Source organism: Rhinoraja longicauda, chromosome 33 (assembly GCF_053455715.1).
Source record: "Rhinoraja longicauda isolate Sanriku21f chromosome 33, sRhiLon1.1, whole genome shotgun sequence".
In the NCBI taxonomy this organism is placed as follows: Eukaryota; Metazoa; Chordata; class Chondrichthyes; order Rajiformes; family Arhynchobatidae; genus Rhinoraja; species Rhinoraja longicauda.
The window spans coordinates 13,706,377-13,727,439 of record NC_135985.1 but is presented as its reverse complement, the minus strand read 5'-3'; the positions used below and the strand labels follow the sequence as shown (position 1 = coordinate 13,727,439).

General features: G+C 44.5%; 1 protein-coding gene across 2 annotated transcripts; it reads left to right on the top strand.

Annotated features, from left to right (window-relative positions):
* Positions 1–1,964: 1,964 nt before the first annotated feature.
* Positions 1,965–15,180, top strand: LOC144608997 (uncharacterized). 2 transcript variants are annotated; one of them, XM_078427297.1, is made up of 5 exons: positions 1,965–2,163; positions 3,993–4,148; positions 5,537–5,692; positions 7,770–7,925; positions 11,713–15,180. In XM_078427297.1, the coding sequence occupies exons 2-5, from the start codon at positions 3,994–3,996 to the stop codon at positions 11,873–11,875; spliced, it is 630 nt and encodes a 209-aa protein (XP_078283423.1). In that variant the 5' UTR covers positions 1,965–2,163; position 3,993; the 3' UTR covers positions 11,876–15,180. The 2 variants fall into 2 exon arrangements, with proteins under 2 accessions (XP_078283423.1, XP_078283422.1); XM_078427296.1 differs by lacking the exon at positions 1,965–2,163 and adding an exon at positions 2,241–2,377.
* The last annotated feature ends 5,883 nt before the right edge of the window (positions 15,181–21,063 follow it).

The window sequence follows — 21,063 nt, the reverse complement described above, 5'->3', positions numbered from 1 at the left end:
GTTCTCAGTCTCATAATGGCTTCTTTGACTTTCACTGGCACAACTTTGGTCCTCATGTTGATAAACAGCAATACAGGTTTCCAAAGGTGACGGAAAGACTGGAGGAAAGACTAGGTGCTGAGAGCTCTCTTATACCTGCATTAAGGAGGCATTTAAACACACCTGAGTAATTACAAACACCTGTGAAGCCATGTGTCCCAAACATTATGGTGCCCTGAAATGGGGGGACTATGTATAAACACTGTTGTAATTTCGACATGGTGAAACCAAAATGTATAAAAATGGCCTTTAATAAAATCTGACAATGTGCACTTTAACCACATGTGTTTTTTCTATTACAAATCTCAAATTGTGGAGGATAGAGGCAAATAAATAAATGATGGGTCTTTGTTCCCAACATTATGGAGGGCACTGTAAAAGTCGCTTGGACAGATAGATACATGGATAAGAAAGGCTTGGAGGGATATGAGTCAGGGGCAGCTCCATTGGGCAACCTTACTGGTCTTCGGCATGAACGAGTTGGTCCAAAGGGCTTATTTTGGACCTGAAAAGCTCTATACCCAATGAAATAACCTACCTCTCAGCTTAAACTTACACTCTCTTGTTTTTGGTACCTCCAGCTCGGGGAAATGGCTATCCACCCTCCATCTCATTATTTTACATAATTCTATCAAGTTTCCTCTCAGCCATTATCACTCTAGGGAAAATAAGACCAGTCTATCCAATCTCCCACCATAATTAATGTTCTCCAATTCCAGCCTTCTCGCCTCTGACTCACTCCAGCATAATCATATTCTTCTGATGGTGTGGTGATCAGAACTCCAAGTGCTGCCTAACCAGTATTTTGTAAATATGTCACATGTCCCAGCTGCTCCGGAACATGAAGACAATCAAGCCTTACGCCTTCTTCACTACCCTTTCCACCTGCGTGACCACTTTCAGGGAACTGTGGACTTAGATACGTAGATCTCTCTGTTCAATCACATTCTCTGATGTCCTATCGTTTGCGACATTTGTCCCACCCCCATTTAGCTTCGAAAAATGGATCACGTTGCATTTGTCGAAATTAAATTTCATCTGCCACACTGTCTATTTTCCCAACTGCTGTAACCGTAAACATCTTTTTCACTATCCACAGCACCACCAACCTTTTGCATCATCTGAAAAATTACTAATAATATCTTCGACTTTTTTTCCCATTAGCAGAAAGATTGAGACCAGGCAACATTTGACACCGAGTTATATAGAATAACTGAGGAACAGGTTTAGGGACAGTATTCCAGACCTTGGGAAGCCATAGCTGGAGTATAGAGGTGGAACAATGGAAACTGAAACAATTTGTAAAAGATGGAAGTTCCAGGAGCTGAACGATCCTGGAAGGTTGTCGGGCGGTTTGCAGAGAAGAGGGGGCAAGATCAAGAAAGCACTTAAACTCGTTGACAACAAGTATAAACCCACGCAATTGCCAGAGGTCAGTCGCCCGAATGACAATGGGGGGGGGGGGGGGGGTGTCAGCATTCAGGGGCCTGGAAATCGGCACAAACTGTTTGTAAGCAAGGTGAATATTTTTACGAGAGTGGAGGGGAAGAACCGATGGAGCATCACCTGGCGGGGTGGGAGAGGGAGCACCGCACTGTGGAGGAGGCAGTGAGAAAGTGGCGAGCAGTGTGGAGGACGGGGAAGAGCGCCGCGCTGGGGGGGGGGGTATTCGTGCCCCTGTGGGATGTCGGTGGTGGGACCGGTGAGGGAGTGCCATTTGGTGGGGGAACGTCGCACATTGGGGAGGGGGGGGGGGGGGGCGAGGAGGTGGGAGCTGCACTGAGGAAGGTCGCACATTGGGAGTGGATGTACTGAGGGAGCGCCGCACCGAATGGTGGGGGTGTCGGAGCTGTCCTGAGAGAACGTCTCACAGAGAGGTGGAGGGAGGGAAGGGGAGGGGGGAGGGGGTTAGCCCGCACTGTGGGAGAGGCTGTACCGAGGGAGCGCCGCATTGTCGGAGACGCTGTACCGAGCGAGCTCCACGAGGGAACATTTTCTGGTGACGGACGGACTCGGGTTCCTGGGGACCGGAAGTGCCGCGGTCCGGGGACGGATTTGTTTGCCGCACACGGAAGCTGAGGCAGCGGCAGCGGCAACAGTGGACGGCGGCGGCGGAGGCGGGAGGTGAGGTCTCGTCTGCATCCCCGGTCTGAGCGCGGATCTAGGGCCTCCGGAGGAACTAATCCTCTTGGAGAGTGTGGGCTGTGTCCCCTCGGCCATCCTAATCGCGTGTGGCCTGTGCAGTGGGTCCAGACCGCCCGGGCCGGCCGCGACCCCCAGCTCCACGATCAGGTTATCCGATCAGTCTGACCCCACACGCAGATCTTCTGCCGATCGGGTAATTGTCAACGTGTTTCATTGCATCTGTGGAGAATGAGATTCAATGTTTCCGGTTGATCATCCGTGATTACTTTTTCCATCTCCACAGAGGTTGCTATATTAACCTGGCTTCGTCACAATCCCAACTATTAACCCCCCCCCCCCCCGATTGACTGGGCCTGTTCGTTGAGACCTGTCATTTACCCCCAACCTAGATCTGGAAGAACTGCCACATTGCAACTATCTGGCCCCATCCCCGAACTCTACCTCTGCTACATCGACGACGACCTCTTGTGCCCATGCAGAACTCACTGACTTCGTACACTTCACTACCAATTTCCATCCTGTTCTTAAATATACGGACTATCTCCGACATCTCCCTCCCGTTTCTGGACCTCACCATCTCCATCACAGGAGACAGACTAGTGACTGACATCTACTATAAACCCACTGACTCGCACAGCTATCTGGACTACACTTCTTCCCACCCTGTCTCCTGCAAAAAGTCTATCCCTTACTCCCAATTCCTCTGTCTACGCCGCATCTGTGCCCGGGATGAGGTGTTTCACACTAGGGCTTCAGAGATGTCCTCATTGTTCAGGAAACGGGGCTTCCCCCTTCCATTATAGATGAGGCTCTCACTAGGGTCTCTTCTACATCCCGCAGCTCCGCTCTTGCTCCCCCTCCCCCATTCGTAACAAGGACAGAATTCCCCCTCGTTCTCACCTTCCACCCCATCAGCCAGCGTATCCAACAAATCATCCCCCAACATTTCCGTCACCTACAACGGGACCCCACTACTGGCCACATCTTCCCATCCCCTCCCCTTTCTGCATTCCGCAGAGACCGTTCCCTCCGTAACTTCCTGGTCCACTCGTCCCTTCCTACCCAAACCGCCCCATCCCCGGGCACTTTCCCCTGCAACCGCAGGAGATGCAACACCTGTCCCCCCTCAACTACATCCAAGGACCCAAACAGTCTTTCCAGGTGAGACAGAGGTTCACCTGCACCTCCTCCAACCTCATCTATTGTATCCGCTGCTCTAGATGTCAACTTCTTTACATCGGCGAAACCAAACGCAGGCTCAGCGATCGTTTCGCTCAACACCTTTGCTCAGTCCACCTTAACCAACCTGAATTCCCGGTGGCTGAGCACTTCAACTCCCCCTCCCACTCCCAGTCTGACCTTTCTGTCATGGGCCTCCTCCAGTGCCATTGTGAGGCCCACTGGAAATTGGAGGAACAGCACACCATATTTCGCTTGGGCAGCTTGCAGCCCAGCGGTATGAAGATTGACTTCTCCAACTTTAGATAGTTCCTCTGTCCCTCTCTTCCCCTCCCCTTCCCAGTTCTCCCTCTAACTTCCTGTCTCCACCTATATCCTTTTTTTGTCCCGCCCCCCCTGACATCAGTCTGAAGAAGGGTCTCGACCTGAAACGTCACCCATTCCTTCTCTCCTGAGATGCTGCCTGACCTGCTGAGTTACTCCAGCATTTTGTGAATAAATACCGTCGCAACTATCTGAGATGGGATGACATTTGATCTTGGTGCCTTAGCATTACAAAAGGGAGCCCTTGTTATACATTTTTAAGTGTTGTACCTTTTGTAAAGTTTCTGCCTACTTTCTGTCTCCAGAATGTCCAATGAAGCAGAACCGGCTGCAGACCACAAAGAAATACTAGCTCCCCAGTACACAGCAACTGAAGCGAAGTTTCAGGAAATGGTGAAGAGTACGTCTGATTCACCGCCCATTGTAGAGGACTCGATGGACCGACGTGGTAGGAAGCGCAGGTACACAGTTTATGCACTGACTCTTGACAGACTTCATACTAGCAAATAATATGAATGGGTTCGCATTACAGTGCACAGGCAGTAGAAAATAGTTGGAAAATTGGAATAGTTTTTGCAGAAGGAGATACACATTTAACCAAACTAATACAATATGTTGTTATGGTGGGAACCAATCATGTTGAGTTATACATTCAATTGGGGACAGAAAGAGTTTGAGGGGAAATGAGTTGGAAGGAACTGCAGATGCTGGATTACACCTTGGGCACAAAATGCTAGAGTAACTAGTTTTTACATCTTACACTTCCTTATTTCTGTGTCTCGCTCTCCCCTGACAGTCTGAAGAAGGGTCTGGTCCCGAAACATCCCCCATTCTTTCTATCCAGAGATGCTATTGTCCTGCTGAGTTACTCCAGCATTTTGTGTCTACTATGAGGGGAAGTGAAGAGGGAATATTAGTCAAAAAATGTTTGAGTTGCAAAATACAGAGGAGGAAGTCGCGTCTACTTATATATGGACAGAAATCAATTTTCCTAAAATTGTATAATTCAATATTAAGTGCTGAAGGCCGTAGAATACCCAGACAGATTATGTGCTGTTCCTGAATGTTGTAATTAGCCTCTTTGTACCAGTCGAGAAGGCCACACACTGATAGGTGGGAGTGGGATGGAGAATTGGGGAAGTACAGCAGTAATGTTATAAATCAGGGTCAGGTTTTCTTGTTTTATTTACCCAGGAGACTTGTAAAGCTAAACAGCATGGAAACTGGCCGAACATCCATGTCGATCAGGGTGCCTAATCAAGCCAGTCCCACTTTCCCCCGCCTGGCCCAAATCCTCTTAGAGTCTGTTGGGTGTGTGTATGTGTATCCCCTCAGCCATCGTGATCTTGTGTGACCGGTGCAGTGGGGCCCAGACCAGCCGGGCCCGCGGCTCCTCACTCAGGTTATCTGATCAGTCTGGCCCCAGACGCTTCGAACCTCCCCCTCACCAGGGTGCTCCACGTAAAGGCAGACCTTCTGCCGATCGGGGAATTATCTGCATGTTTCATTGCTTCCGTGGTGAAAGAAACTCAATGTTTCCAGTTGGTCATCCGTGATAATTTTTTCTATCTCCACTGAGGCGGCTTTATTAACCTGGCTTCAAGTCACAATCCCAACTATTAATCCCCCCGATTGACGGGGGGGGGGGGGGTAAATCCAGCAATCTGGGCCTGTTTGTTGATACCTGTCATTTACCCCCAACCTAGATCTGGAAGAACAGCCACATCGCCACTACCTAAGATAGGATGACATTTGATCTTGGTGCCTAAGCATTACGAAAGGGAGCCCTTGTTTTAAATTTTTAAGAGTTGTACCTTTTGTAAAGTTTCTGCCTACTTTCTGTCTCCAGAATGTCCAATGAAGCAGAACCGGCTGCAGACCAAGAAGAAATACTTGCTCCCCAGTACACAGCAACTGAAGCGAAGTTTCAGGAAATAGTGAAGAGTACGTCTGATCCACCGCCCATTGTAGAGGACTCAATGGACCGACCTGGTGGGAAGCGCAGGTACACAGTTTATGCACTGACTCTTGACAGACTTAATAGTAGCAAATAATATGAATGGGTTTGCATTACAGTGCACAGGCAGTAGAAAATAGTTGGAAAATTGGAATAGTTTTTGCAGAAGGAGATACACATTTAACCAAACTAATACAATATGTTGTTATGGTGGGAACCAATCATGTTGAGTTATACATTCAATTGGGGACAGAAATAGTTTGAGGGGAAATTAGTTTGAAGGAACTGCAGATGCTGGATTACACCTTGGGCACAAAATGCTAGAGTAACTAGTTTTCACATCTTACACTTCCTTATGTCTGTGTCTCGCTCTCCCCTGACAGTCTGAAGAAGGGTCTGGTCCCGAAACATCCCCCATTCTTTCTATCCAGAGATGCTGCTGTCCCGCTGAGTTACTCCAGCATTTTGTGTCCACTATAGGTAATAGACAATAGGTGCAGGAGGAGGCCATTCGGCCCTTCGAGCCATTCAATGTGAGCATGGCTGATCATTCTCAATCCCCGTTCCTGCCTTCTCCCCATACCCCCTGACTCTGCTATCCTTAAGAGCTCTATCTAGCTCTCTCTTGAATGCATTCAGAGAATTGGCCTTCACTGCCTTCTGAGGCAGAGAATTCCACAGATTCACAACTCTGACTGAAAAGGTTTTTCCTCATCTCCGTTCTAAATGGCCTACCCCTTATTCTTAAACTGTGGCCCCTTGTTCTGGACTCCCTCAACATTGGGAACATGTTTCCTGCCTCTAACGTGTCCAACCTCTTAATAATCTTATACGTTTCGATAAGATCCCCTCTCATCCTTCTAAATTCCAGTGTATACAAGCCTAGTCGCTCCAGTCTTTCAACATATGACAGTCCCGCCATTCCGGGAATTAACCTAGTAAACCTACGCTGCACGCCCTCAATAGCAAGAATATCCTTCCTCAAATTTGGAGACCAAAACTGCACACAGTACTCCAGGTGCGGTCTCACTAGGGCCCTGTACAACTGCAGAAGGACCTCTTTGCTCCTATATTCAACTCCTCTTGTTATGAAGGCCAACATTCCATTGGCTTTCTTCACTGCCTGCTGTACCTGCATGCTTCCTTTCAGTGACTGATGCACTAGGATACCCAGATCTCGTTGTATGTCCCCTTTTCCTAACTTGACACCATTCAGATAATACTCTGCCTTCCTATTCTTACCTCCAAAGTGGATAACCTCACACTTATCCACATTAAACTGCATCTGCCATGCATCCGCCCACTCACACAACCTGTCCAAGTCACCCTGCAACCTCATAGCATCTCCCTCACAGTTCACACTATCCAGGTTTGTATCATCTGCAAATTTGCTAATGGTACTTTTACTCCCTTCATCCAAGTCATTAATGTATATTGTAAATTGCTGTGGTCTCAGCACCGAGCCTTGCGGTACCCCACTAGTTACTGCCTGCCATTCTGAAAGGGACCCATTTATCCCCACTCTTTGCTTTCTGTCTGTCAACCAATTTTCTATCCATGTCAGTACCCTACCTCCAATTCCATGTGCTCTAATTTTGCCCACTAATCTCCTATGTGGAACCTTGTCGAAGGCTTTCTGAAAGTCGAGGTACACCACATCCACCGGCTCTCCCCTGTCAATTTTCCTAGTTTCATCCTCAAAGAATTCCAGAAGATTAGTCAAGGGGAAGTGAAGTGGGAATATTTGTCAAAAAATGTTTGAGTTGCAAAAGGGCTGACCTTCTGCCAATCGGGAAATTATCTACATGTTTCATTGCTTCCATGGTGAAAGAAACTCAATGTTTCCAGTTGGTCATCCGTGATAATGTTTTCTTTCAACAGTCTACTTTATTAGCTGGGCTTTAAGTCACATCCCAGCTATTAGCCCCCTCGATTGATAGTCTGGGGCTGCTTGTTGATTCTTGCCATTTACCCCAACCTATTTCTGTAAGAGCTGCCACATTACAATGGTCTGAGATGGGAAGACATTTGATCTTGGTGCCTGAGCATTACCAGAGGGAGGTCTTGTTTCAAATTTTGAGGAGTTGCATTTCTTGCAAAACCTCTACCTGCTTTCTATCCCCAGAACATCCAGTGAAGCAGAACTGGCTCCAGACTACGAGGAAATGTTTGCTCACCGGTTCACGGCAGCTGACACGGAGTATCAGGAAATGGTGAAGAGTGTGTCTGACCTACCGCCCATTGTAGAGGATTGGATGGGCCGATCCGGTGGGAACCGCAGGTACCCAGATTGTGCAAATAACATAAGTATCAAATAACATGAATGGCTTAGTGTTACAGCGCTCAGGGACTGGGAAATAGTTGGGGAATTAGAAAGAAAGATGCTTTCATCTGGCAGGGCAGGGTAGAACGAGACGGGGATGGGAAGGAAGCAAAAGAGGACTGGTAGGCTTAACTACATTCACTTTAATTCAAGGAGCCTCACAGGTTAGATAGACGAGCCAGGAACAAGGATCAGCACATGGGATTATGATATACCGGGTTTAGAGATATAGAAGGGAAACGGGTCCTTTTGCCTACCGAGTCCATGCCAACCATTGATCACCCATCCACAGTAGTTTTATGATATCCCACATTCTCATCCATTCCTGACACAATCTCACTTACGAAAACGTAGTTGAAGGAAGGGCAGGACTGGCAGACCATCGTGTCAGCGCAGAGGTTCTGGTCCTGATGGCAGAGGGGTGATGATCAGGCAAGATATTCTGTAGCTATCGGCCAATGAGGCTGCGAGGAAGCTGCAGTATGACAAAGAATAAGACAACTGCACGCCAAAGGATGTTTAAATGTCTTTGAGCTGTACAGCTATCTTAACCTTCGTCATTCTGCACCTTCCACAGCTGTATTGTATTGTATTCTTTTATTGTCATTCGATACCGAGATACCGAACGAAATTGCATTTCCAGCAGTCACAGAACACAAAGAAAAAACACAAGAAACACGACCCCAACACAAACATCCATCACAGTGTCTCCAAACACCCCCTCACTGTGATGGAAGGCAACAAAACTTCCCCTCTCTACCCCCATGCCCACGGACAGACAGCTCGACCCCTACCGAGGCGACTGACCCGCACAGCCCCGCAAGGGGATGGAAGTCCCCGCGGCCGAGCTGCACCGAGCGCTGAAACGTCCCGCAGCCGTACCGGGCGATTGAAGGCCCCGCGTGTATGGGTAGAACCTAGAATTAGGAAAGGTTCCATCATTTTGATGGGGTTATACTATAGAGCAGAAACTGCAGGAGCAGATATGTACGCAAATCACAGTAGGGTGTAAGAACAACAGGGTGATAATAGTAGGAGTTCTAACTTTCCCATTATTGGATGGGTTTGCCTTAGTGTAAGAAGCTTAGATGGGGTGGAATTCATAAAATAAACTTAAGAGGGTTTTTTAAAGGTATATATCAAGAGTGCCACAAGAGAAAGGACTGCACTTGGCCTTATCTGAGGGAATGAGGATGGTGAAGTGGTGGAAGTGCCTGTGCAAAAACGCTTTGGAATAATAATAATGAATAATAATGAATGTTTATTGGCCAAGTATGTGTATATACAAGGAATGTGCCTTGGTGCTCCGCTCACAAATGATAACACAAAAATGAAGTTAACAATTCGGAATAAAGCATAAGCACATCAAAACAATAAGGGTACAACATTACGGTCTAAACATGTGGGTGAAAATAAACCAGAGCAAAAAAGAGACTACAGACTTTGGTTATTGAGTAGAACTACTCGTGGGAAAAAAAAGCTGTTTTTATGTCTGGCTGTGGCTGCTTTGACAGTCCGGAGTCGCCTTCCAGAGGGAAGTGCTTCAAAGATTTTGTGGCCAGGGTGAGAGGGGTCAGAGATGATCTTGCCCGCTCGCTTCCTGGCCCTTGCAGTGTACAGTTCTTCAACAGCCAACAACCTCCAATAATCAACCATAGTTCAGTAAATTCAAGGTAGACATGGAAAAAATTAAAGTTGATCCTAGAGTTCAGGTCTGAAATTGGGAGAGGGATGATTTCAATAGTATAAGGTAGGACCTGCAAAAGTAGATTATGAACAATTGGTGGAGGAAAAAACAACATAGATAAGTGGGGAATTTAAAATCAAGATAATAAGAGCTCAGCCAGCCTGTCCTTGTAATGGTAAGCCTCTGCCGGGTGTTGGCATTTGGTTTCAAGTGAATTCTTTGTTTATATGATGTAGAAGGGAACTTAAGGAAATAACTTACAAGGGAGAATAAAGGAGGACACTAAATGACCTTGGTAAATAGGACTAGGAGAATCCCAAAACCTGTACTGTTTTTTGTTCCAGATTTCAGCATCTGGAATCTCTTGTGCCTCCCCAGACCTTTTATAAGTGTGTTAGAAGCAAGAGGGTAGCTAAGGAAAGAGTAGGATCCTAAATGAAGACTTCGCATCGGTCTTCACCAGGGAGAAGGAAGTGGAGGATGTAGTGGTAGGGGAGGGCACACTGATGTTCTGAACTATGTCTGTGTCAGGAAAGAGTAAGATTTGGAAAAATTGTTACGTATTATGGTGGATAAATTCCCTGGTCCTGTTGGGATCTATCGCAGGATGTTGTACAAAGCAAGGGAAGAGATTGTTGGGCTCTAATGGAGATATTTACATGGCTGAGATACCAGAAGTCTGGAGGATAGCGAATGATGTTGTCGACTTATTTAAAAGGGCAGTAGGAATATGCCTAGAAACTACATGCTGGTGAGTCTGGAATCAGTGATAGGGAGGTTGTTGGAGAAGATTCTGAGGGACTGGATCTATATTTGAACACCAGGGATAAATTAGAAAGAGTAAACATGGTTGCAGAGGAAATACTGTCTCTCAAATTTGATTGAGTTTGTTTAGGAGGTAACAAAGAAAATTGAGTAGGGCTGTGCGATTGACAGTTTGCATGGACTTTAGCTTTTGACAAGGTCTCACATTGGCTGGTCCAGAAGGTTAAGGCACATGGGATCCAAGGTGTGTTGGTAAACTGGAGCCAAAATTGGTTTGGTGATAGAAGGCAGAGGGTGGTGGTAATGGGGTGTTTATTTGACCAGAAATGTGTAACCCGTCATGCACTGCAGGGATTGTTGTTGGGACCTTTGTTGTTTGTCATATTATACAAATGACTTTGAGAATGTGTGTGGACTGATTATTAAATTTGTTGACGACACACAAATTGGTGTAGTGGAGAGTGAAGGTTATGAAAGGAAATGGACTGACCAGTTGGGTGGAGCGGTGGCAGGTGGGTCTTCAAATCAGACATGTATAAGGTAATGTATTTTGAGACGTCAAATGCTAACAGTATATCGAGCAAATGACAGATCTCAGGCATGTTGATGTGCAAATCTTTAGTTCCCCTGTGGATGAGGCGGTGAAGGAGGCTTTTAATATGCTTACTATCATCGACTGTTGGCACGAGTATAAGAGTTGGGATGTCATGTTGCATCTGTACAAAATGTTGGTCTGGCCACACTTGGAATATTGTGCAGCATTGCTACACTCAGGAAGGACATGGTATCAACAGAGAGAGTGGAGGAGAAAATCACCAAAGATGTTGCCTGGAAAAAGGAGAGAATTGATAGGCTGGGATTATTTTCACTGGAATGTAGGAGGCTGAGGGGTGACCTTGTAGATGTTTAGAAAATGATGAGGGTGTAGATGGTCATTCTTTTTCCCAGGGCAAGGTGTCTAGAACTAGGAGATACATGTTAACGGTGAGGAGGAGAAATTGAAAGGAGATCTGAGGGGGTAATGTTTTTCACACAGGTGGTTAAGAGAAGTTGGTGAAGACAGGTAAAATTATGATGTTTAAAGGGCATTTAGACAAGTGCTTAGATAGGAAAGGAGTAGAGGGATATGGGTGTAATGTGGGTAAACGGGGTTAGTGTAGATTGTCATTATGATCAAGGTGGGCCAAAGGCCCTATTTCTGGTCTAATTGATGCTATGACCACATTGAACACCGAATGCAGTACACAAGATTGGAAGAAGTGCAGCCTAAGATCTTTCTATTTTAATTTTTAGGTCACGTGACTATGGATTCCATCGAGAGCACAGTGATAATCGCCACTGGTCCAATAATCAGCCGTGGCAAGGCAGAGATCGCAGCTGCAATCGATCTGATTCTTATGAATCGTACAGCCAAGGGAGCAATTCACACTGGCACTCAAACCACCATCGCTACTGACTCTGAAACATGACTGAATCAATCAACTGTGTGAAATGCCATTGGAATTAAGTGGATTGCAACAGTCTAATTTTACAAAAATCCCATTTCAGCATTATTGCTATTAGTAGGTTGGGTAGTTTCGGGAAAAGTTAATAGTTTGTGTGTGGCACCTGTGGGTGATTCTACCTGACACTGTGTAGTAAAACTTGTGGTTAGTTTCTCAGTTAAACCAGTCCATGTACATGGTCAAATTGTGGTATTCAATTGGGTAAAAAATTGAATGCTTTTATTGAGGATTACAGGATGGATGACCTCCCCTTCCTCCCTCCCCTCCCTCCTCCCCCCTCCCCCCCCCTCCCTCTCCTGTTAGCAGCAAACATTGATCATAAACAGTCCTCCTATCTCTCCTTCAGCTAATATTTGCGGATGTCTGGAATGAGACAAATACTGATGCAGCTTGTTTGGTTACAGTCCTCTCCTTGGCTACTCAACGGTGGAGCTGAAACTCATTTAGAACATGGCCAGTGTTAAACTCCAGATCACTGATTCATTCTGCATTGAATCATCGCCCTCACCAGGGATCCAAACGGAGACTCGGTCCCTGTTAAATAGCAACCTGAGATCAGATTATATAATGAGAGAAAATGAGGCAGAGAATTAAATGACATCAGGAACCTACAGACGGGTGTGTGGTGGAGCCTTATGTAAACCTCATTCCTGATGTTATGTGATTCATTACCAAGGATTATGGCTGATACCCAGCAATTAGTTTCCTTGATCAGTCTGAAGAAGGGTCTCGACCCGAAACGTCACCCATTCCTTCTCTCCAGAGATGCTGCCTGTCCCTCTGAGTCACTCCAGCATTTTGTGTCGACCTCCAATTAGTTGCCTTACATGTATGCAAGAGAAATTTAATTATTTTTAAAGATTGTTTTTTCGTGTTGTCATCTTTGTTTGGATTGCAGGTTAATTTTAGCTCCATTGTGCAAGAGCTTGCTGTGCTGAATGTGCACATGGTTGGTGGCTGTGATGGCCAGGACTGGACCAGTGTGCAAATACACAACAACTGGTTGAAACTAATGACCAGGATATTGCTAGGAGATACGCAACACAAACAAAGCCATTTCTTCACTTCCCGTCTAAATGTTGCAGTTTTACATAGAGTGAGTGTTCAATCAATTTGTGAGGGGAGTAATCTTTCATTGGGAGACCTGAGGCTCCTGTACTTGAACATGCCTTCCCCTCTTGGAGAAGATAGTTTTGGGAACATGTCACTGGCTTTAACACCATTGCCCTTACCTACCTTGTGGTTGGCAACTAGTACTGAGACTCTCCTGGTGGCAGGTGTATGAGGGAAGGCAGGTGAACTGAAAAATGTGCACTCTAAGTCTCTTTCAGATATTTCTAAGTTAATACCCTTTTAAAGTTAATTAACCTCATGGTATCTTTAGTACTGGGAGATTCACCGAATTCCCCCACTGAAAGGTGGAATTAAACTTTATTTTGTACTGTCCATTTATTAAAAGTCGGATTCAGGTTACATTAACTGTTTTCACTTCCCATGATTGATCCCTAGTTAATCCCCTTCTGCAAGCATTGTGGAGATCAACTTGCAACAGCCAGCAATCTGACCAGAACTGTATGGTTAGTATCGTACCAAATGGGACATTGATGTTCAAATGGACACTGGAAGATTAGTTTACACTGAATATGGTTTATATCTTATTTTTGTATGCTTGTATCTTTCAAATATGATCAAAGTACAAATTTAAAAAAGCATTCCTGAGAGTGCATTTAATGCATGATGCTGGCTGATATATTTCTAGCCTTGCTATATAGAATTTAGATTTAGCGCAGTTTGATAACAAAGCCACTTCAGAATAACAGGTTCAGTGTGAATCAGTAAATATTGACCCTGGGAATGCTGAATCAAAACCAGTCTGGACTTGGAGCCTGAGAATAACAGAAAGGAGGTGTGTAATTCCTCAATTAAAGAAAATAATGATGGAAGATATTTATGGCCTTGAAGAACTTTTGCATTGTGGTTACAGTGATAATTTTAAAAATCTATAGCCAAATTGATTATAAAGTACATTCAGATAATCTGATCCATTTGGTTAAGGTGGAGAGGACATGAGATTACACTTTGGCATGCTTAACATCAACCTACATAGAAAGATGACATTAGTTTTTACCATGTTATTCAAAAAACTGAGCTTCTGACAATACAGGCCCATCATCGCTATCCTGTTAGATTATTGATCACATTAGCTTAGGCCTGTCTTGGTCTTTGAACTGGTTTAGATGTGGGGTTGCTAAAAGGTGAGTGAACATTAAGAAAAAAAAATTAAGTTAAAGCTTTGCTTTTGATCGTAACATGGGAGAAGGTTCCTTTCAGACAGTGAAATTCCTTTGATACGTAACTTTTAGTTGGTCAGCGATGAAGAAGGGTCATCTTCAGTCCGAAGAAGGGTTAGAACCCAAAACGTCTTTTCTCCAGAGATGCTGTCTGACCCGCTGAGTTCGTCCAGCATTTTGTCTATCTTCGGTATAAACCAGCACCTGCAGTTCCTTCCTACACGTATATTCATATGCCTATCTAAGTGTCTTTTAAACATTGTACCTCTCCCTCTACAAGTTCTTCTGCTCCTTCCAAATATCCACCACCCTCTGTATGAAAAATATCCAAGTATATCAAAAAGGTAGTGGTCCTGCACTTTACCGCAGGGGACCACCTTCGTTTACCAACTCCAGTCTGACCAAGATCAAATGGAAAGAATTATAAACGCTTCATGTGAAGATAATTATATTCTGAGTGGCTTGAAGCCACACATGCCTACACATCCTGAATGTTGAAAACCAGAAGCTCAGTCATGCTGATTGTGTGACTAAGTGAGATTGACAATTGGTTATTTTTATTTTGGTTAAGGAAATTATTATTCAAGTTAACTTTTCTTGACAAACTATTGATGTGCATTGTCAGCTGTACAATCTGCAGCCATACAGCTTTTTTTCCTGTAGTGAGAAATCTTTCATAATGGCAGAAACCCGAAGGTCAGTTGTCAAAAGCCAAAATTAGACCTTTCACATATTTAAGACTATTTTTGTTGTTTATCTGCAAGACATTTCCTGATCTCTCTGCCGCTGTTGCATGTCTCTCGTTGCCTGATTGTAGCACTAATTATATGTTACGACTCAGCAGCATCTCAGCAATTATAGAGGTAGTGTCGTCACACGCACAGTGTGGCTGCTCCCATTGTGACAACCTGACTCACTGATGCTTGAGTCATCCTTCATGCTGTGGATGTATTCCAATAAACTTCTGTCCAAGAAGAGAATTTGATTTTCTGGAGTTCAATAGTAGTAAAAGCAGCCAGTTAGCAGGCATTAGTCCTTTCTGCAGCATAGCAAACAGTTACTTAAAGGATTATATTTCTTGAGTTACTGTAGATTAAACTGAATGCAAATTCCAAAATAGAATTACAGAGTCCCACAGTCCCCTAAATCTCTGTCCTCTAACTTTATCTACCTGTGATTGGAAGAAATCTCCTGCAGTCAACCGTATGCTTATCCCTCATTATTTTATATACCTCAATCATGTTTCCTCTTAACCTCCTCTGCTCCGACAAGTGATCCAGTCTCTCTTCATTTTTAAACATCTCCACCTACGGCAACATCCTGGTGAATCTTCTCTGATGATTCTTGATTGGACAGAATTTGTTTGGTGCACCAGAGAGGTTTAGCGAAACTATGTAGATAATCCAATCAGGGTAATGGGCATATTAAACCTCATCGCGAAATGAGACTAGCCAGCTGATCAGAGATTCTATGGGAGAGCATTTTGAGAATAGCAATCATGATTCAGTAGATTTGAAAATAGCTATGGATAGGGATAAGACTGGACCTTGGGGAATGTGCTAAGCTGGAGCAAGGCTGTTTACACCAGTATTAAGCAGGAGCTGGGGAGAATAGGATTGATCAGCCATAATCTTATTGAGTTGCAGTATTCACGAGGGCCTAAATAGCCTGTAACTGCCTCTAATTTTGTTTTTATGTTATAGTCGGTGAGGGGGGGGGGGGGGGGGGGGGGAGGAGGTTCCTGCTTGGGGTTACTGATTAGTTAAATGAATGAGTTTAGAAACACTGCTATTGGCTCAGCTGATAGATGTATTTAAATTATTATGAGTTATGACTGAGAATTTCTAAATTCTACATCAATGATCACACATGCCATTCCTGGCATCGATAGCCATGGTTGGTATCTGGAGATGACACACAGTGTAGGTTTGAGCCTTGAACTGAAAAGCTGAATGTAGGTGTCACTTGGGGTATTGGTTAAAAAGGGGCTACAGCATTTAACAACATTTGAAATACATTTGGACAGATCGATAGGAAAGATTTAGAGGGATATGGGCCAAACTTGGGTTGGTGGGTTAGCATGGGGAAATTGGGTCAGAAGGACTGTTTCCATGCTGTAGGACTCTGTAACAATGGAAGATCAGGAATCCAACTATAGCATTTAAGAGGTCCTTTCAGGAGTCTGATAACAAGAGGCTTGAATCTAGCAGTATGTGTTTTCAAGCTTTTGTATCTTCTGCCCAACAAGAGATGAAAAATGAGAGAATGACTGAGTTTTAAATTGCCTGCAAGGAATGGTGAAGAAAGGATGGACTATTTTACTCTGGTTTAAAGGTGAACTGGTATTTGATCCTTCAGAAGATCTGTTGGTGGCTGCCGCTTTTGAGGACATGAGGTCTGAGCAGGTCCAGTCAGGTCCACCCTTGGTGCCATCCCCAAGTCATGGCTCTTGGTTATTGTATTTCTGTGCCTTTCTGAACCTCTAGCCATCCCAGACTGGTTTACAGCCAAGGGGCTGTAGTCAGGGTGCATCAGTAGGAAGGGAAACAGTTTCAGGTCCTAGACTGTTTGTTAGAACTGCGATGGAGAAAAAAGAAACTCCTTAAACTGAATGGAGGGCATTCTGTTGCCATTGATGAGCTGTGGCGAAGGGGCTGTTTCCGTGCTGTATGACTCCTTCCACCAAGCCAATTCGTATTCATTTTGCCAGCTCACCCTGGATCCCACATGATTTCACCTTCCGGACCAGTTTATTATGTGGGACATTTCCAAGGGCCTAGCTGAAGTCCATGTAAACAACATCCACCACCCTGACTTTGTCAATCCTCTTGGTCACCCCTTCTGAAAACTCAATTGTGTGAGACACGATTTCCAAAGCAGAATGCCACGCTGATTATCCCCAAATCTGCCTTGCCTTTCCAAATGCAGGTAGATCCTGTCACTTAGAATCCCCTCCAATAATATACTATGATGTTCGGCTCACCGGCCTGTAATTTCATATCATATCATCATATCATATCATATATATACAGCCGGAAACAGGCCTTTTCGGCCCTCCAAGTCCGTGCCGCCCAGCGATCCCCGTACATTAACACTATCCTATACCCACTAGGGACAATTTTTACATTTACCCAGCCAATTAACCTACATACCTGTACGTCTTTGGAGTGTGGGAGGAAACCGAAGATCTCGGAGAAAACCCACGCAGGTCACGGGGAGAACGTACAAACTCCTTACAGTGCAGCACCCGTAGACAGGATCGAACCTGAGTCTCCGGCGCTGCATTCGCTGTAAAGCAGCAACTCTACCGCTGCGCTACCGTGCCGCCTGGTATATCATATATCATCATATCATATATATACAGCCAGAAACAGGCCTTTTCGGCCCTCCAAGTCCGTGCCGCCCAGTGATCCCCGTACATTAACACTATCCTACACCCACTAGGGACAATTTTTTACATTTTACATTTACCCAGCCAATTAACCTACATACCTGTACGTCTTTGGAGTGTGGGAGGAAACCGAAGATCTCGGAGAAAACCCACGCAGGTCACGGGGAGAACGTACAAACTCCTTACAGTGGCTTGCCCTTGCATGCTTCTTAAGTAAAGGCACCACATTACCCACCCTTCAGTCTTCTAGTATCTCACCCATGGATAAGGAAGATACAGAAACCTCTGCCACGGAATCAGTAATTTATTTCCTTGCATCCCAAAAGTCCAATGATAGTCTTGGTCAGGCCCCAGGCATTTTTCTACCTTTATGCCCCTCAAGAACACTAACATTTCTTTCGTAATAGCGATATGTTTCAAGACATGATAGTTCTCTTCCCTGAATTCCCCAACTTCCACGAGCTTCTCCATGTAAATACAGGCTAGAAGTGTTCATTTAAGAGCTCAGCTATCTCCTGTGGCTCCATACAAAAACAACTACATTGATCCTCATGGGACTGACTCTACCCAGTTATCATTTTGCTCTCAATGTACTTATCCAATTAAAGTCAGTTTGCATAAGTACATCTACATGAAGCAATATGATATGGGTAGCTGTAGAAGATGAACATTTCTGACCTGTGGTCAGAAGCTTCAGGACAGTTCTGAAGAATGGAACTCTGTGTAACCCAGGGACTGTCTGCATTTGACTCTGTATTACTTTGTACAGCTTGCTGTGAGATCCTCTCTTGCATCAGACTCCAAAGTCTTTAGTGTGATTCTGGCCCCCTCTATAGTCACTGTCAAAAACTGCAGCAAATCGAGTACAAAACCACCAGACCAACCAGTCCACACTGAAAGGGGGATGGTGGAGCAGATTGTCAGATCATTCATCAGGCTAAGAATCTTTTCACAATTGCATGCTAAAAAGTGTCCAGGTACAAAGCAAAGCCAACACTGACACCATCAGGGCATTCAACAGCCCACAAATACTCTAGCCATCATTTATTTTTATTGACCTGAGGTCTGCATCTGCAATGATCCACCAACTCTGAAACGTCAGTGACAGTTTACACTGGAGAAGTCAAATCACCTGGATATTCTGAATACACAAGACTTAGTTTTCAACGTACCTCAGTACACATGACAATAAACTAAACTAAACATAAGAATGCAGCCTTGTAAATAATCGAAAAACAATAAAGTGTCGGTGTTAGAACTTTCGATGAAAGGTCATTGATCACCTAACTTAAAGCTTTTTTTTATAAAACTTCCTTATTCTGAATGCATAGTTAATATTTGCTAGAAAATGATGATTATCCAGATTCAAAGGGCCTTATTATAGTCATACAACATGGAAACAGGAAATCTGATCCTCCACATCCACATCATTTCTATTAATCCCATCTTCCAACATTTAGCCTGTAGAATAGATGATAGAAGTGCTGGTTTCAACACTTAAATGGTGTCAGCGGCTCGACGTTCACTGCCCTCCACAGTGCATTCAACTGAGTGAAGAAGGTCCCCCTCAGACCCCTTCTAAATCTCATACCCCTTACTCTAAATCCAGGACTTCTAGTTACAGCAACCTAATATGGGAAATGTTTTTTTTGCAATCTACCCGATCTATAACCCTCCCAATTTTACATCCTTTAATCATATTCCCTTTTAACTTCCGCTGCTCAAGGGCGAACAGATTTAAGCTCTCCAGTCTCTTCTCAAAACTGAAACTCTCCATTTCAGGCAAGATCCTGGGGAATCTCCTCTGTGCTCTGTCCAGTGTTATCACATACTTCCTATAAAAGGATGACCAGAACTGCATGCAGTACTCCAGATGAGGTCTAAACAAGGATTTACAAAGTTGGAGTATAACCTCTCTGCTCCTGTATTTGTTGCCCTGACTAATAAAGGTAATATTCTCTATGCCTTCTTAACCATTTATCTACCTGTGCGGCCATCTTCAATTGTCTTTGGACTTCAGCATCAAATTCTTCTGCTCCTCAGTATTCCCTAGTTCCCACTATTCATGATGTTTGAGCTAGGCTCAGTACTCCCTAATTAACTCATCTCAAGATTAAACTCCATCTGCCATTTCTTAGCCCATCTCACCAACATATTGATATCACCCTAGTGCAGATTACCCTCCACACTCTCAACAACTTTGCCAATCTTCGTGTGAACTGCAAACATACTGACCATGTTTCCCACATAGACATCCAAATCACTGATATATTAGAAACAGCAAGGGTTTCAATACTGGTTCCTGTGGCACACCACTAGTCACAAGCATCACTAAAACAACTCTTACCATTACCCTACATTTCCTATTGGTAATCCAATTTTGGAACCAATTTATCAACTTGCTGGATCTATGGGGCCAAATCTTTGAACTAGTCTCCCGTGTAAGATCTTGTAAATAGTTTTACTAAAGTGCATGTAAATCACATATATTGCTTTGCCCTCATCAATAGACTACCTCTTCAAAAAATCTGATAACATTAATTAGACAGAATCTACCATTGACAAAACCATGCTGCCTACCTCTGATTTGTCGTTGTCTTTTCAAGTAATCATTAATCCTGTCCTTCAGGACTTTTTCCAATAACTTTCCTACTACTGATGTTAGGCTCACAGGTCTGCAATTGTCCCTGCTGCCCTCTTGAAAAGGGGGGTTGCATTTGCCACCTACCAGTTATCTGGCACCTTAACTGTGACCAGTAACGATGAAAACATCCCAGCCAAAGCTTCACCTCCTCTCCCTTCGTCTCCCATAGCAGCCCGAGATAAGTCCCTTCCACCCTGGGCATTTATCCACCTTTAAGACCTGTAAGACCAAATACCTTCAAATTCACACTGAAGATGACAGATAGATGGAAGCTGCCAGGAGAGGTAGATGAAGCAGGTATTATAACAACATTTTAAAAACATTTGGACAGGTACATGAATAGGAAATGTTTAGAGGGATATGGGCCAAACAGGGACAGGTAGTACTAGTGTAGATGGGACATCTTGGTAGGCATGGGCCTGTCTCCGTGCTGCGTGACTCTAAGTCTACCTATTCTTTATTTATCCTATCCCAATTTTTTCTTCTTCACCCAAGTTGAAAAAAACTACGACTGATGCAAGGCTCACCGGTCTGTAATTTCTTGGCTTATCCCTGCTGTCCTTCTTAAATATGGGAACAGCATTAGCTACCCCCCTGCCCTCCTGTACCACACATGTGCATCAGGTGTTACACAAATCAGAGCCCCAGCAATCTCTCCCTTGCTTCCCATAACAAGGGGTTTGTCAACATTAATGAGCTTCAATATGTCTAACACTTCGTCTCTACAACTTTTGAGACCTGGGTCTTTAAACAGCTACCCATATCCCCAAATTCCTGTTGCAAAACCTCTCCCCTTCTCCTACCCGTGTCAAT

Bases quoted from the DNA above. Each gene is read 5' to 3' on its own strand.
- LOC144608997 (XM_078427297.1), top strand. From the start codon at position 3,994: ATGTCCAATGAAGCAGAACCGGCTGCAGACCACAAAGAAATACTAGCT. The intron at 5,693-7,769 runs GTACACAGTTTA...TTCTATCCCCAG, and splicing joins CGACCTGGTGGGAAGCGCAG to AACATCCAGTGAAGCAGAAC. The intron at 7,926-11,712 runs GTACCCAGATTG...TTTAATTTTTAG, and splicing joins CGATCCGGTGGGAACCGCAG to GTCACGTGACTATGGATTCC.